The 16,069-nt window shown below is 31.8% G+C and overlaps 1 protein-coding gene and 1 non-coding gene across 2 annotated transcripts; both read right to left on the bottom strand.

The window, feature by feature from the left end:
- Positions 1 to 7,070: 7,070 nt before the first annotated feature.
- On the bottom strand, positions 7,071 to 7,143 carry TRNAV-UAC (transfer RNA valine (anticodon UAC)). Its single transcript has one exon. It is a non-coding gene; the product is annotated as a tRNA-Val (tRNA).
- Positions 7,144 to 11,800: 4,657 nt separating this feature from the next.
- LOC107912985 (zinc finger protein ZAT5) lies at positions 11,801 to 13,074 on the bottom strand. The gene has a single exon (XM_016841379.2). The coding sequence runs from the start codon at positions 12,927 to 12,929 to the stop codon at positions 12,057 to 12,059; it is 873 nt and encodes a 290-aa protein (XP_016696868.2). The 5' UTR covers positions 12,930 to 13,074; the 3' UTR covers positions 11,801 to 12,056.
- Positions 13,075 to 16,069: the final 2,995 nt, after the last annotated feature.

The raw sequence follows: 16,069 nt of genomic DNA, 5'->3' as shown, positions 1-16,069 counted from the left end.
AAATAGTTGGACGTAAAATTCAATAAATGTGAATTCTGGTTTTGAGAAGTGGAATTCTTGGGTCATGTGATTTTGGCTGATGGTATCCATATTGATCCGAACAAAACCTCAACGGTTGTAAACTAGAAAACCTCCAAAAAATGTCGTAGAGGTGTATAGTTTTCTGAGGTTGGTTGGGTATTATAAACAATTCATTAAAAGTTTCTCGATGATAGCTTTACCACTAATGAAATTGTTGCGAAAAATGTTAGTTTTGTTTGGTCAATTAAATGCCAATGGAATTTTGAACAATTGAAAGCTATGTTGATGAAAGCTTCGGTATTGATTCAGCTCGAATTGGGGAAAGAATTTGTTATATTCAACAATACTTCACTTAATGGTTTGGGTTGCGTACTGATGCAAGAGGGAAAGTTAATTGCTTATGTTTCTCGATAACTTAAGTCACACGAGAAGAATTACCTTATGCACAATTTAGAGTTAGCCGCAGTGGTTTTTTTCTTTGAAGATTTGGCGACATTATTTATACGGGGAGAAATGCTATATTTTCACAGATCACAAAAACTTGAATTATTTGTTGACCTAGAAAGAGTTAAATCTAAGACACCGAAGATGACTCAAGTTGTTAAAAGATTACGAGTTGATTATCAATTATCGCCTGAGTAAAACTAATGTTGAAGCTGATTCTTTGAGTACAAAGTCTTTATTTGCTCTAAAGTCAATGAATGCGCATTTAATTCTAGAACATGGCTATTCTATTTTAGCTGAATTAAGAGCTAAACAGGTTATTCCTTCAGGGAATTAAGAAATATAGAAAGATGATTCAGAGTTGCAAGTAAAACGGAAGCTTGTTGAAAGCGATCAAACTTTTGAGTTTAGTATTGATGATAACAAGAATCTATGCTTTTGAAACCGTTTATGTGTCGAAAGATTTAGATCTGAAACGAGACATTTTAGGCAAAGCTTAGATTAGTGCCTATTCCATACATCCGGGCAGTAACAAAATGTGTAACAATTTGGAATAGTTATATTGGTGGTTGAAAATGAAAAGAGAAATTTCTGAATACGTGGCAAAGTGTCTAGTATGCCAGCATGTCAAAGCTGAATATCAAGTTCAGTCAAATTTGTTATAGCTTGTGATGATTTCGAAATGAAAATGGGAACGAGTTACAATGGGTTTCGTATCGAGATTACATTGAACTCTGAAAATGAAAGATGCAATCTAGGTAATAGTAGACATATTAAGTCAACACATTTTATTCTTGTTAGGACATATTACTCCCTCGAGAAGTTAGCTAAACTATACAACTCTGAGATTTTCAGATTGCATGTTGTGCCATTATCTATTATTTTTTACCGAGACCCAAGATTTACCTCAAAATTTTAGGGTAAATTACACAAAGTTTCGGGTACAAAATGAAATTTTAGTACATCGTTCCATCCTCACACTAACGAACAATCAAAACTAGTTATTCAAATACATGAAGATATGTTATGATGCTGTATAATTAAATTTGAAGGCAATTAGACACTAGCTTTGAATAAGAGCTGCTAACATTAGCTTGGTTAAATGCTGCTAACACTAGCTCCAGAGAATCCACAACATATGTTGAATCTCAAGTCATCGAATTAATCCCTGATCACAACACACATTTGTTCATACAAGCTGATGTATTTAGGTTGCTAACACTAGCTTCTAAGTAGGATTGCTAACACTAGCTTGGTACGACGCTGCTAACACTAGCTTCAGAAAATCCGCAACATATGCTAGATCTCAAGCTATCGTATTAACTCCTGATCAAACACCCGTTTTCCTTCTTCTATATCATTACAAACCCTGTAACCATATACACACTTTCATATTCCAAATAGCAATTCATACACATTTTGAACCATATAACATCATCTTATACTCATCTTCCAAACTTATAACAATTTCCAATTCATTCCATACAAATTATCTATTCACATTTATCTAATATTTCACATATCATCGATTTAGTCCACTTGATACCAAAACAATATATACATACCTTTTAAACAATATAACATCACCATGTATATATATATCATTCATTCGTATTACAAATTTCACATCCATTCGATACTACGTATTCATTCATATTTATCACAAATATCATATTTTCCAATTTAGTCATTTTGATTGCATAAGTCATTATTATTTCATATGTATATAAATAAATATAATCATACAATTCAAACATAATATAAAATAACATAGTAAGTTCCATATGAACTTATATAGAAGAATAGAAATCATAAAGTATCAGGGACTAATCCATAATTTCTTCTTTTTCTTAATTAACCTCCAATATGCAAGGAGTAGAGCTTGGCCAAATAGCGGAAAGCTTTCAACAATGGCTATTCTCTCATTTTCAATCGTGGAAGAAAAAAGCGATAAAGATGGCATTGTTTTTGTTTTTAAGTTGACTTTATTTATTTAACACATATCTTAATAACATACAAGCACTAATCATCTCACTTATTTTAAAGTGGTTAATTGCCACATAAACCCTCAAACAACCACATTTTAGACCTTTCTAATTAATAAAAATCAATAACGATTAACTTTTACAGTTTTTATAATTTTTACAATTTATTCCTTATATCTTAATTAACCATCCAATCACTAACATTTTTGGATCAAAATTCAAATCACTTATATAAAAACTCCATAAATATTTAATAAAAATAGTTACGAGCTCGATTTGCTAAAACGTGGTCTTAATACCTCATTTTTCAAGACCACTGACTTTAGGGTCGAACTACTTGTACTTTAACTAATTGTCCAATTAGTAATTTATTAGGTCAAAATCCAGTATAACATTATAATAATCTCGTAAATATTATTTAATAATATTTATGGACTCGACTATCAGAGAATGGATTTTCGAAACCACCGTTTTTGGCACTACTGAAATTCTGACTGTTACAAATATTGTCAAATGAAATGGTTTAATGATATGGCCTCATTTGAATTTCTACTGAAAAAATTATTGAAAACGAGCCTAAAAGGCTGAAATGTTTGTGAATATCTCAAACGACTCTAGAAAAGTGATTGAATGATAAGCTACCAAGGTAAAAGATGTTAAGTGAATATGATATTAATTGGCATGTGGTTTTTGTATTTAGTTATAAGCTCAGTTTGAATTGATTAATGAATTAGCTTATCAATGTTATCTGTATGTTATATGTGTGAAGATATAATGGAAATGGATTATAAATATGGCCATGGTTTAGTTAAACATGAAATGTACAAGTATATGCAACTGTATTAGATAATGATATTAATGTTTGTGTTATACTAACTTGGATCATGAAAGTACCACTAAGCCCTATCACTCAACGTATGGTTTTTTTCTTTTTGCGTAGGTTTAAGTGATCCTAGAGAATACGAGAAGTACCAGCATCCAAGAAGAAATCCCTGACTCGAAAAAGTTTTTAAAGTTCTCTTTTGATTAGTATATAACATGTACTTGGGGTTTATTCCAGTTTTGTATCATAAACGGTCGATTTTGGAAATTGGTTGATTGGTGTTATCTTGAAGTATCATTTTGGCATGAATACAATTAGTATGTTATTGAATTGGTTGTATTTGGAATGTTTACGTGTTATTTCAGGCATCTCAAACTCGTACCAAGTTGGTCTTATTGGAAATAGTGAGACACATTGTAACAACGTACTCTTAACGTCGAGACAAGACCAATTAGAGAGTTACGTTGCGACGGCATATACTCAATGTAGCGAGGAGCCTAATCAGTGAGTTGCATCACGATGAGGAACCCTCGAAGTCGTAACGTTAACTTGATACTTTGAAATCATTACAATTTGATCCTAATTCGACCTCTGGTTAGCATTAGAGCTTTTGTAAGCTCGTATAAGATTAGGAAATGATTATGTATCGTATCATGTGTTTATAATACTCATAAATGAATGTTTAATGGTATAAATTGAATGTAATTGATCGTAGTTGCTCTGGCAACGAATGTGACATCCTGTAACTTAGACTCGACGAATGGGTTGGGTATCGGGGTGTTACACTCACGATTTGTTTAACACCCCTAAAATTGTTATACCATAAAATTAATAATAAATCAAGATTGTGTACAGTTGATTTCTTGATAAAGTGAAGTAAGGAAATTAAAAGTGATAAAAGAGAAGGTTGAGTGATGTCAGGGAAAATTGAAATAAAAAGAATGTTGTGATATATTAATTTGAGCTAGGGACTAAAACATAAAGATGTGAAAAGCTTTGGGGATTCAAGTATGATTATTCAAAATTTGAAGGGTTGAAGTGTAAACACAAAAAAATTGAAGGAAAAAATTGAAAATAACCTAATTTCTTATGACATGAAATTAGTATGTAAGGACCGAACTAAATAAGTGGAAAATATAATAGACTAAATTGCAATTTTACCAAAAGTGAGTAGTGATTCAAGGATAGAATTTTGAAAAAAAATGAAGGCTAAAATGGCATTACCTAAATTAGATAAATATATGGTGCAATAATTAAGGAAGAAAAATGTTAAATTATGATTGGTTGAATATTTTATTATTTTATAAAATATTTTAATATTTTAATTAACTAAATTAATGAGATATTTTTATAGAAAAATATAGAATTTTCTTTCATCTTTTATGCTTATCAGATTACTATGTATATATATGAAGAGGAAGTTTTCAGTTTCTTACATTTTTTGTCCCTTAGAAAATTCACTATTTCTCCTAAATTCCTTGAAAGTTTCCATAGCCACTCAAAAGAAAAAACGAAATAGAGACACTAGAGAGTTAGAATATCATTTTAGAAGCAAGAAATGGAAATGCAAGTGATGAAAATAGAAAAGAAAGGAAGGGAAGTGATGGAAGTGAGAAAGAAATAGAAAGGGAAGTAAGGAAAAAGGAAGTTCTTGTTAAAAAAAGGTTAATTGATATTTCAAAGTAATAAGTTAAGGTATGTACTAAATTGAGTGTTTAATGTGTGAATTTTATTTAAGTAGTAGTGATGAAAAGTATATTATAAATTGTAACTCAAAGATAGTGATATAATTTGTGTTATGAGAAGTTATGATTAAAACTATATGTTAATGATATGTGAGCTTTTAAAACTATAAATGTCAATTGATCTCATTAGCTTGAATAAAGTCATGTATTTAATTTAATTTCTTTGAAATTGCTCCGACAACGAATATAACATTCTGGTACCTAAACTCGGTGATTAGATCGTGTATGAGGGTGTTACAATTTGCAACGAGTGTCTAAAGTTACAATTGATCTTGTTTGTCCGTCGGATAGTTTAATTTGGCATTGGACTACTGATGGTTATTATTCGGTCAAATCGGGATACTGTTTGGCAGTTGACCTTTATACTAATTTTGACCCATAATAGGGAAGATGACCGATGTTTGAAGCTATAGACTAGCCGTGTTCCGCCAAAGGTTAAAGATTTCGTTTGGCGGTGTATGAAGAACTTTGTCTCGACTAAGGTGAAATTACATGGTAAAGGCATTAATATTGATGATGCCTGTGCGTGATGTGGTAATGTTGAATCTTTGGATCATGTGGTTATGTCTTGCTCTCCGACTCAGGCTGTTTGGAAGCAAGTTGGTTGTATGTCTTTGGGATCAATTATTATTCGGTCAAATCGGGATATTGTTTGGCAGTTGACCTTTATACTAATTTTGACCCATAATAGGGAAGATGACCCATGTTTGAAGCCCTAGAATAGCCATGTTCCGCCAAAAGTAAAGATTTCGTTTGGCTGTGTATGAACAACTTTGTCTCGACTAAGGTGAAATTACATGGTAAAGGCATTAACATTGATGATGCCTGTGCGTAATGTGGTAATGTTGAATCTTTGGATCATGTGGTTATGTCTTGCTCTTCGACTCAAGCCGTTTGGAAGCAAGTTGGTTGTATGTCTTTAGCATCAAATTTGCAACATTTCCTTACCAAAATGATAAATGGCATTGATATAGTGACTGCTCAAAGTAACATTATTGTGCTCTGGAGTGTATGGTTTCATCGTAATCTTTTTATTTGGAAGGGTACTGCTGCTTCTCCGACCCATATGATTCAAACGGCGGATAATTTTCTGCAGCATTGGGTTGAGAGGACGGAGGGTGCACCAAATGTTGTTAATGATTTTCGGGCTAGTTGGAGTCGTCCAGAGCTCAGCGTTCTGAAATGTAATGTTGATGCTGCTACTTTTTCTAACGCAGATTGTACGTCTTTTACAACAGTTCTTAGGGATCATGATGGTCAGTTTATCCGAGGATTATCAGGGTTTGTTGATACGATTTTGGAGCCTTAAACCGTTGAGATTTATGCAGTTAGCAAAGCATTGAAATGGCTTCGTGGGCAGCATTTGGATAATTTGATTGTGGAATCGGATTGTCTTATGGCGATGAAGGCTTTGCAGAGTACTAATAGAAAATTGTCGAAGTTTTGGGTTCTTGTCGACGACTGCCTCTTCCTTCAATCTTGTTTCACTAATTTATCTTTTCTTTGGACTAAAAGGGAGGCGAATAAAGCAACTCATTATTTTAACGAGGGCGGCTTTACCGTTGAATTCGTATTATAAGTTTATAAATTTTACCTATTATGTTAAGATTCATTATTGAAGTAGATTTTAATCTTTTGTCGAATAGGAGTAGAATGTATAGAATAGAGTATATAGAGTAAGTTATGAACTTGGGTTTAGAAGTGTTCTCTCTTATTTAATGTGTTGTATTATTTTCGACTTTGTTTTAATTTAATTTAATTCGATTTTTTTTCTAAAAATAGAAATCAACAATAGTACCAATAACGTGGAGAGAGAACCAGAGACCAATCCCTCTTTCAATGTCAGCTCTCCTTTAGTTTCATAACGGCGACTACTTGTGAAAAAAAAAAACTAATGAGGATGCTGCTTTTGTACTAACACACCAATATGCCATGGTGTAAATGGTGGAGGTGATATTCAGGTAGTGATCCTAGGTTTCACTGTGTTCTTTAAAAAACTGCATGTATGTGTATATATTTACGTAAAGAGAGGGGGTAAAAAATAAACTTAATTGTTGCTGCCCAGGATCGAACTGGGGACCTTCAGTGTGTAAGACTGACGTGATAACCACTACACCACAGCAACATTCGACGACCAATTTCTGTGTTTTTCTTATGTATAAATTATCACAACGCCAAAATGGCCATCCGATGATGGGATGAACCACAGTTTTACTTTATATTTCATTAGTTATGTTTTCTTCACTGGTTGGCATGTAAACATTTGGAAACCGTCATAGTCTCACACCAACACTCTTCCTACCTTTACATTTATTATAAGATGTCAAGTCAAAACGCCTCATGAGTCATCACTTTTTTCACCCATGCAAGTAAATCAACAAAAGGGGAACTGATTTTGTTCACAAAATTTAACTTGAAAAAGCAACACTCATACTTTAATTGCATGTTAATGTCCATGTGTGTGTGTATATATATATCAACACATACTTTTCATTTGGCAACTACCGTGGCCATTGAAGAAAACCTAACTAAACCATATATAAATGGTCAAATCTAGTTACTAAACCTTATACTTTGTGTAAATTGTAAATTTATTACTTGTACTTTAATTTGATCAATTTTAGTCACTATACTTTTCGAATTTTAAAATTTTAGTCCTGATCTCCAATTATAACAATGAAATTTGTTTGGTTAAATTATGTCATTAGTCTTATATTATGTGTAAAGTTGTAGATTTAATCCACGTCCACCAATCGAATCATTATTAATGGCTATGTATTTTTTAATTTCAAAATTTTAATCATAATGCAAACGAAAGTCGTTAAATCTATTAACTAATTTTTTGTAAGTAATATGTGAAAATAACAAACAAACATAACAGTACATATGTGATAATGTATTTGACATATCAAATTTAAAAAATAACATAACATAACATAATAAATTTAATATTTATCATTTAATTAAAACTAAAATTTTAAACTAAAAATAACCAAATTAAATTACGTGTACTAATTCACAACTTAAACAATATACATACTAATAAGACCTATATAAATATATATGAAGCACATTAGGTAGGCGAACATCTCACAAAAAAAAAAGGTATAATCCAATCTAACCCATGATTTATTATAGTCATTATAATGTGAAAAGTGAAGTAAACATAGGTAATGGATTAGGTTTTAGTATTTTGGACTCAAACCCAAGTTCATGGAGACTTTAAGTAAGAACCAAGTGACGTTTGTTTAGTGTTGTCAATTAATAAAAGAGAATAGCCGGCAAATACCAAAACCACACCTAAGCTTATTAGTTGTCATAGTTACCCAACGCCTTTGAAGTCTTTTGGTCACTTTCAGTGAACACAATGACTTGACCACTTCAACACACACACAAGCAGTGCAAAGCTGTGAATGCCAACAGATTAACATAGCCATCCAGCAATGAAATTGGAGGCCACGCCATTTCCATATTCTATGTCATCAACTCTCCACTTGTCACCTTGTTAGATAATATCAACAAAGCTCATAAAAAAACAAAAAAAATATTCCCTCCCTACCCAAGTTAATTTTTTTTAAGTTTATCATTTCAATAATTTATATTTTTATAATTTTAAAAATTTAATTTAAATTTTTATTATTTTAATAGATTTAAGTATAATTTTATTATATACTAATTTAAAATTCTATAAGTTATAAAAGAACTAAAAATTAAATTTCTATTTTGGATAGATCGAAATTCCTACTAGCATCTTAACTTCATCATTACTTACAGAGGTGAAGTTAAAAATTTTTTTAGAGGGGCCGAAATTAAATTGTAATTTTTAATAGCCTATATCTTTATAACTTTTAAAGAATTAAATTAAAATTTTATTATTTTTAGAGAGGTTAAAGTATAATTTTATCTTTACTAGTTTAAAATTTTAAAATTTTTAAAAGACCTAAATGAACAACTTTCTATTTTAAGGAGCCTGCCAGCCCCTAGCTACGCTCCTAATTACTTCCTATTATTGTTAAGGGTGTTCAAACTTCGGTCGAAGGTCGGTTAAAATTTTTTTAGAATTTCGATTAACGGTTAATTCAGTTTGAAATCAGGTAATTAACTGAATTAACCGAACTTAATAAATAATAGTATATATTATATGTATTTGGCTATTACTAGTTAAGTTAATTCGGTTAATCAGGTCAAATGAATATTATAAATTTATTTATTTTATATGTGTTTTATACTTGTTTCAACAATATATATATTTCGGTTAACCAATCGAATTAACTAAAATATTTAAATTTGATTAATTTTTTTAAAATAATTTCAATTCGATTAACGATTAAAAAATTAAAAAATTAATTTAATTTAATTAATACTAATTCAATTCGATGAACCGATAAACTAACACCATACCTATTGGGATTATAATAGCGATATTATCTCATTTGGATTAAATTTAAAATTGTTTGTGTTTTATATTCATGTTAGTGTGGTTTAATCGGTAATTTGTTACTTATTTTATTTATACGCTCTTCTTCAATGTTTATGCATGATGGACATATTAAACTATAGTTATCTCACATTAATTAAATGTTGGATTATTTATGATGTATTCAAGTTGAATCTTTATTAATTATTTATAAGTTGGATGCTTAAGAATTCAATTACTTTATATAATAATTTCTAAAAAATGATTTTTCTTTTGAAAGCCTTTTTCACCAAATAATAACAATTAAGATATGTGATTAAAAAATTTAGAAATTGTTAACTAAACTTTTAATAATAAAATAAAATGTTATATTTTTATTTGAATTAGATACGTGACACTTTCAAAAGACATCAGGTACCTCTCAACCTCTTATACATTGGACCATTTTTAGCTGCTCAACTTTTCAGTTTAGCCATTCATCGAGAGACCACCTACTAATAGAAGAACATCCCTTTTAATTAAGTTACTTGCTCATCATTTTCTCGCCACTTGCTTTTCAATGTGAATGTTCAGTATCCCTCATATTTTAGTCAAATAAGAGATTGCTTGCAAGTTAAGTTAAACAAAATATATTTCTTTTCTAGAAGATTTAGTATGTATTAGTATAATATATTTAGTATTTGTTAGCACAATTTATTTTATCTATGAATTTAGCCTATAAATAGGCTCTTTTACAACCTTAGAAAATACACCTATTATATATTAGAACTCATAACACTTTTGAAGAATTTTGTGTTTATATTTTGAAGGTTATTTTTTTTTCGGGTTTCGGGGTTTAGTTTTATCTCCATCTTTTGTACTCTTTGTTCTTTTGCCATTATAGTAAAATTATCAATGCCCATCGTTTTTTATCCTCTTTGGAGGGATTTTTCCACATTAAATTTGTGTGTTTAAATTCTCAATTTCTTCTACTATTTTTACTTGTTTGTTGCTTAATTGGGTCGATCCCCAACAGTGAACATTTTCTTCAAGACATACTGAGATTTACCTAGACATAATAATTTCGTACTTAATAACAGCATAGATCTCACCATGCATATCCCTAATATATTCCATGATGATAATCACGTTGCCATATCACTACTAACAAACAAGAAGAGCTTATATTAACAAAAGGTGTTAGTACTTACAAATTTGAATTGATATTGCGTACCATCTCGAATTTGAATTCGTAAGTTGGATTCCATATTTGCACCAAAAATAAAGGCCGTGTTAGGAAATATTTTATACAAGTGTTAGTATTTAAACATTTGGAGTGGTATTTACAACATGTACAAAAGTACTTGGCTGAAAATAATTTGGATAAGATTCATTAGTTAAGAAGCAATAAAAGAAAGCAATATTATTGATGGTAGTATGACATTTTCTCTCAGCACAAAACTTATTGTTTTAGTTATCCTTTGAGCAATTGAGTGGGCAATGAATAGGAATCTTTCAAATTCAATGTATATTTATTTAATTTCTTGATAAACCAAGATTTAATTTTGGGTCCAATTCTTTTTAATTAATTAAATAAAAAGTAAGCATAAATAGAGTTAAGGAGAGTTATAAGCACGTCGGTTATGGAAAAATAAAGAGGAGAATATTGGGAGGTTAGAAGACAAGGCAAGTACATGTGCAAATGTCAATGATGATCTCTCTCTCTTTGTATTTGGACATCTCACGCAAGTGCCTGCCCACATGCTTTGCCTTTACTGATATTCACCAAAACGTGCACTGAACAAACTCCATTTACACCTCCCCCCTCCTTAAGTCAGTCACTAAACCCTCCCTTACTAATCAAATTTTCCATCTATATTTGAAGTGGGTTTCTTTAGATTGCCATAATTTATAAATTTCATGATGTCAACTATGGGTTACTGTTTTTTTCCCATTAAGTGACTTGCAAAGTAAGCGATAATGCAGTTTGGTTAATTAGGTGTAACGAATAGCAGGCTTAAAGCTAAACCAAAAGATAGGACAATTAAAATAATCCATTTTATAGGAAAAACGTAGAGATACAGATGGCTTGGCCAGTCTCCAACTCACCTTTGCTATCCATTTATTCTTTGTGGTGTAGTGAGAGTGTGTGGAATTAAAGGGGGGGAAATATATATATAGCTTTTATTCTAACTCACCCGTAAAAAAAAAAAAAACTCACAAAGTGAAGATAACCTAATCCGGGACTTTTGGTTGTGGTGTTGATGCCGCCAAACCTTGGATAATCAGTTAACATCGGCATTTGGATTTTTATTAATTGGTAATAATATTATAAATAGTTTTTTTTAAATAATTAAGTAAATTATAAAAGCAAAATAAAAGAAAATGAAATAAAAGATGCCCCAATCACTCACTTTTCGTGAATGAAAGGCAACCATGAACACTAACCACTTACTTACTCAAAGTATTCAACTTCAACAAGTAGATCATCAAAATTCAGGACTCTAACCCCCCAAAAAAAAGGCACCAACAATTCAAAGAATAATAAAACTGTAAATAATATTGGATTGAAACAATATCAATTATAATTCACATTGATTGATCCATATACTGTTTTTTTTTTTTGGGGGGGGGGTGGTGGGTTAGTAATGGCAATCTACCAAAGCTGGTGTGGAGAAAACAATAGCCTGTTTGGGTGCTCCGAATTGGAACTTGGAATCCCTTAGATCATCTTCTGGTGCAGGAAGATTAAGATCCAAAGATAGAATATTTCTGGGTTTAATGCCATCGCCATTGCCAACGCTCACCACAACTTGATTGCTTGCGGTGGTGGCAGCTGCTGCCCTGTGCCGTCTCATGTGACCTCCAAGGGCTTGACCCGACGAGAATTCCGACCCACAGATTGAACACTCGTGAATCTTATTACCCTTGTTCACTTGACAACCCTTACTGTTGTTGTTGCTTACTTGTAAAGCAAGAAGGGGAGTTTCCGATTGGAGTTCTTGATCCACATGTTTATCATCTTTAACTGCTAAAACGAGTGGTTTTTTGTCTTCAGCCATGGTGGCCTTGGGCTTCTTGTGGCTTGCCCTATGGCCTCCCAGTGCTTGAAAGGAAGGGAAAGATCGGTTACAAGTTTTACACTCGTAAACAAAAAAACCAGCCTTATTAGTGGTGGTAGCAATCTCAGACAACTTTCGGCTACCAACCTTGAATTTCCCTTCATCCATCCTCTTCCTGGGACCATCACTTTGGGCCAACATGATTAAGCAATTGGCCATATCTTCTTCCTCCTCAGTGCTCTCATGAATCTCACCCGACGTCGTCGGAGAGGAAATGGAGTTGTACTCCTCCGCCACTCCTCCACCACCAATAGAAGCACTTGAGGAGCTACAAGTCACCGTGACACCGAACGGGGACGACGGCCTTTGGCGCTTCGTACGTTTGCCTTTGATGACCAAGGCTTGATGATCATTAGACCCCACAAATTCCTCTTGATGAGCTTGCACATCCATCACACCCGCACCGGCCAATAACAGTGTATAAAGGGTTAAAAAGAATAAAAGAAAATTGGAAGCAAGTGACCTAACCGAGGAAAGCAGTAACAGAGGTAGAGAGATAAGAAATGAAGGAGAGAGTGAGGGGAGTCTTATATAGTGAAGGATAATAAGGGTTGTTGTTGGTGTTTGTATTATTATATTAGTCTATACTTGTAATATATTAGCTTCCTATAGATGCCGCCTATCCTCTTACTTTTGCTTTCAACTTTCATAGGTGTTACCATTAGTAGAAACAATGGTTGTGGTAAAAAATATAAATTAAGAGTGTTCATCATCCTAATTAAAATTTATACTCCAATTTAAAATAAATAAATAAATAAAGATTAAAATGTCTAATTAAAAATAAATTATGTTTTAAGTATTAAGATCGTAATCTTGATATTAAAAGTGACGTTAATTTAATCAATTAAAATCAAGTTAAGATTTTACTAATTACAAGGAAAATGGAAATGGAGGAATAAATATGGTTGAAAATGGTGAGAAGCATTTAGGAGAAAATGACTAAAATAAGCATTAATTAAACTAAATTTATGGTGTAGTTAAAGATTAGAGTTGAGAATTAGGTGGGGAAGAGAGAGAGAGAGAGAGAGAGAGAGAGAGAGAGAGAGAGAGGACAGTTCAATTGAGTTGGTGTTAACGTTAAGAGTCAGTTTCACACACACACACACTCACTTTTACTTTTCTCGCACACAGTTTGGCAGGCAAAGTCACGAATATCCCAACCATATATTATGTGAAATTATGAGGTAGTCCAATTAACTCATTTTCTAAATTAAAAAATAATTAAATTCATTCATACATTTACCTTTAAAATTCAACATCTCGGTTTATATATATATACCGAAAGGAAAGAGGGGAATTGCACGTTAAAAGCATGGGATGGTACACTCATTCACTCCATGTCTTCCTAAAGCAAATTACTTTTTTTTTTCTTAATTTCTTTCCTATATTTTCAGGCTTATTATGATTTTGCTTCAAGTAGGGGTATTTTTATTTTTATTTTTTTAAATTAAAGCTATATATAATATTTGCCCATGATATTTATATAATTTATCAATATTTTTTAATATAAAAAATAAATATAAGTTCATAAAAAGTAAAACTCGAATTTCATAACCTCAATCCTACTACTTCATTAACATGAACTGATTTATTATTTAACAAGGAACGTATAGCTGAAATAGCAACTTCATTTATTGGGGGAAATGCTTCTGAGTTTGCCAAACCTGCCATGTTAGTTAAACAAATTAGCTTCAATGAAACGCCAGCAATGTAATCTTATTTATAAAGTTATTACACCAATATTCTACAAAAGAAAAGAAAAAAAAATCCCATTACTCATAAAATCAAAATACTTTTTTCATTCAATCATTACTCATATATGTTTTTTTTTTCTGGTAAGATATATCATACTTTCAAAAAGAGAATACAAATTTAAATCTTGAATATGACATTATTAAAAGAAATAATCACACATCACTGAAAGAATTAATTTCTCTCGATAAAAAATCAATAAAATTTTTAAATTTTGTGTGTCACAGTACGCCAAAATTTTAATGAAAATTAAGTAATCTCCATTCATATAATAAATTAACAGTCGTAATTTAATAGCAAAAAGACAAAAAGAGGAAAAAAGAAAAGCTTGGAAAAGTAAGGTTGAGTGTAGTAAGGTAGGAAGATGGCTAATTATCTAAAAAGATTCTCAAATTCACAATGATTAAACCCTGCTTAATTTATTCACAAATTCAATTGATGGACAAAGAAACTTAGCTAAATCCACTGTTTCCAACGAAGCTTTCCTCCTCAACAATTCATGCATCATTTACACTAATTTAATTCAATTCACCAGTTTGGCAATTTACAAACAATTAACTAATAATTAGGATGTAAACTAAGTCTATGGTCTAATACCAAAAAACATTTTTATTTTTATTTTTTCGATACATAACAAGAAAGAGCAAGATATTATGGCCAAGAGAGGCTAATGAATATCCTGTATGCGCAAGCAGCACATTATCTAGCTTTCTTTCTTAGTTGCGGGTTGTCAGTGTTCTCTTGATAGATTAAGATAAAGTTGAGGAGGTGCCGAATGTCATTATACGCCTGAAAAAGTTCCATCCAACATTACTATGACCAAGGATAATGTTTATCCATTTTGGATCCTTCCCAACAAACCTATGACGAGACATTATGAGTTTCGAAGATCAACAGAATTTGATCGTCGGATAAAGGTTCTGGCCTGTAATTGGTTGGTAGCTTTGAAACCTTTTATAGAGAACAATTGTGAACAATTAGATCCTTGGACAATCGCTGCTCCACCTATCAGGTTATAGGAAGAGTCACTGTTGATGTGCAGCCATAGAGTCCAAAAAGAGGCGAGGCATCCGATTTCAAGAGATCTTTGAGGCCTAGGTCGAGTAGCTGGAGGGTAGTTAGAGTCGAAAGAGTTTGTAACACCCTATTATTTGACTCCATCATCCGGTCCGAGCTATAAGATGCTATATTCGTTAGCAAAGCAACTATGATCAATAAAACTCAATTCGACACCATTGTACATTCAAATATGAGTAAATCATGCATTTTAATAATCATTTTCGGGTCTTATATTAGCTTACAAAAACTTTTTATTAATCTAAGGTCAAAATAGGACCGAATTGTAAAGATTTCAAAATTTTGGACTGACATCACGACTTCGATGGTTCCTCATCGCGACACAACTCTCTAACTTGTGCTCGTCAAAACCTCAAGTACACATTATCGCGACGTGACTCTCTAACTTGCCCTCGTTATGGCATGACCCGTATTTTCCAACAATACTCAACTTGGTACCTATACAAGCCTTTCTAAGAACCTAACAAATGCATAATTATTAATCTTTGGACTCCAATTCAACCATTCATCATATTAGAATGTTCAACATACAACTTCTAACCATTGACACTTTCATTTATATGCATAAATATTAATTATTTCAGAACATCACAATTTTTTTACACATAAACTTGGCCACTTGTAACATTTAGCAAAGTAATTTTAGGTACATGAAAAATGACCAAAATAAAACGAACTATACAAACTTTGTTGAGTCGAATACA

This window comes from Gossypium hirsutum, chromosome A07, assembly GCF_007990345.1.
Source record: "Gossypium hirsutum isolate 1008001.06 chromosome A07, Gossypium_hirsutum_v2.1, whole genome shotgun sequence".
Taxonomy (NCBI): domain Eukaryota; kingdom Viridiplantae; phylum Streptophyta; class Magnoliopsida; order Malvales; family Malvaceae; genus Gossypium; species Gossypium hirsutum.
Note: the sequence above shows the minus strand (reverse complement) of the source record. Positions and strands in the feature narration are given on the sequence as shown.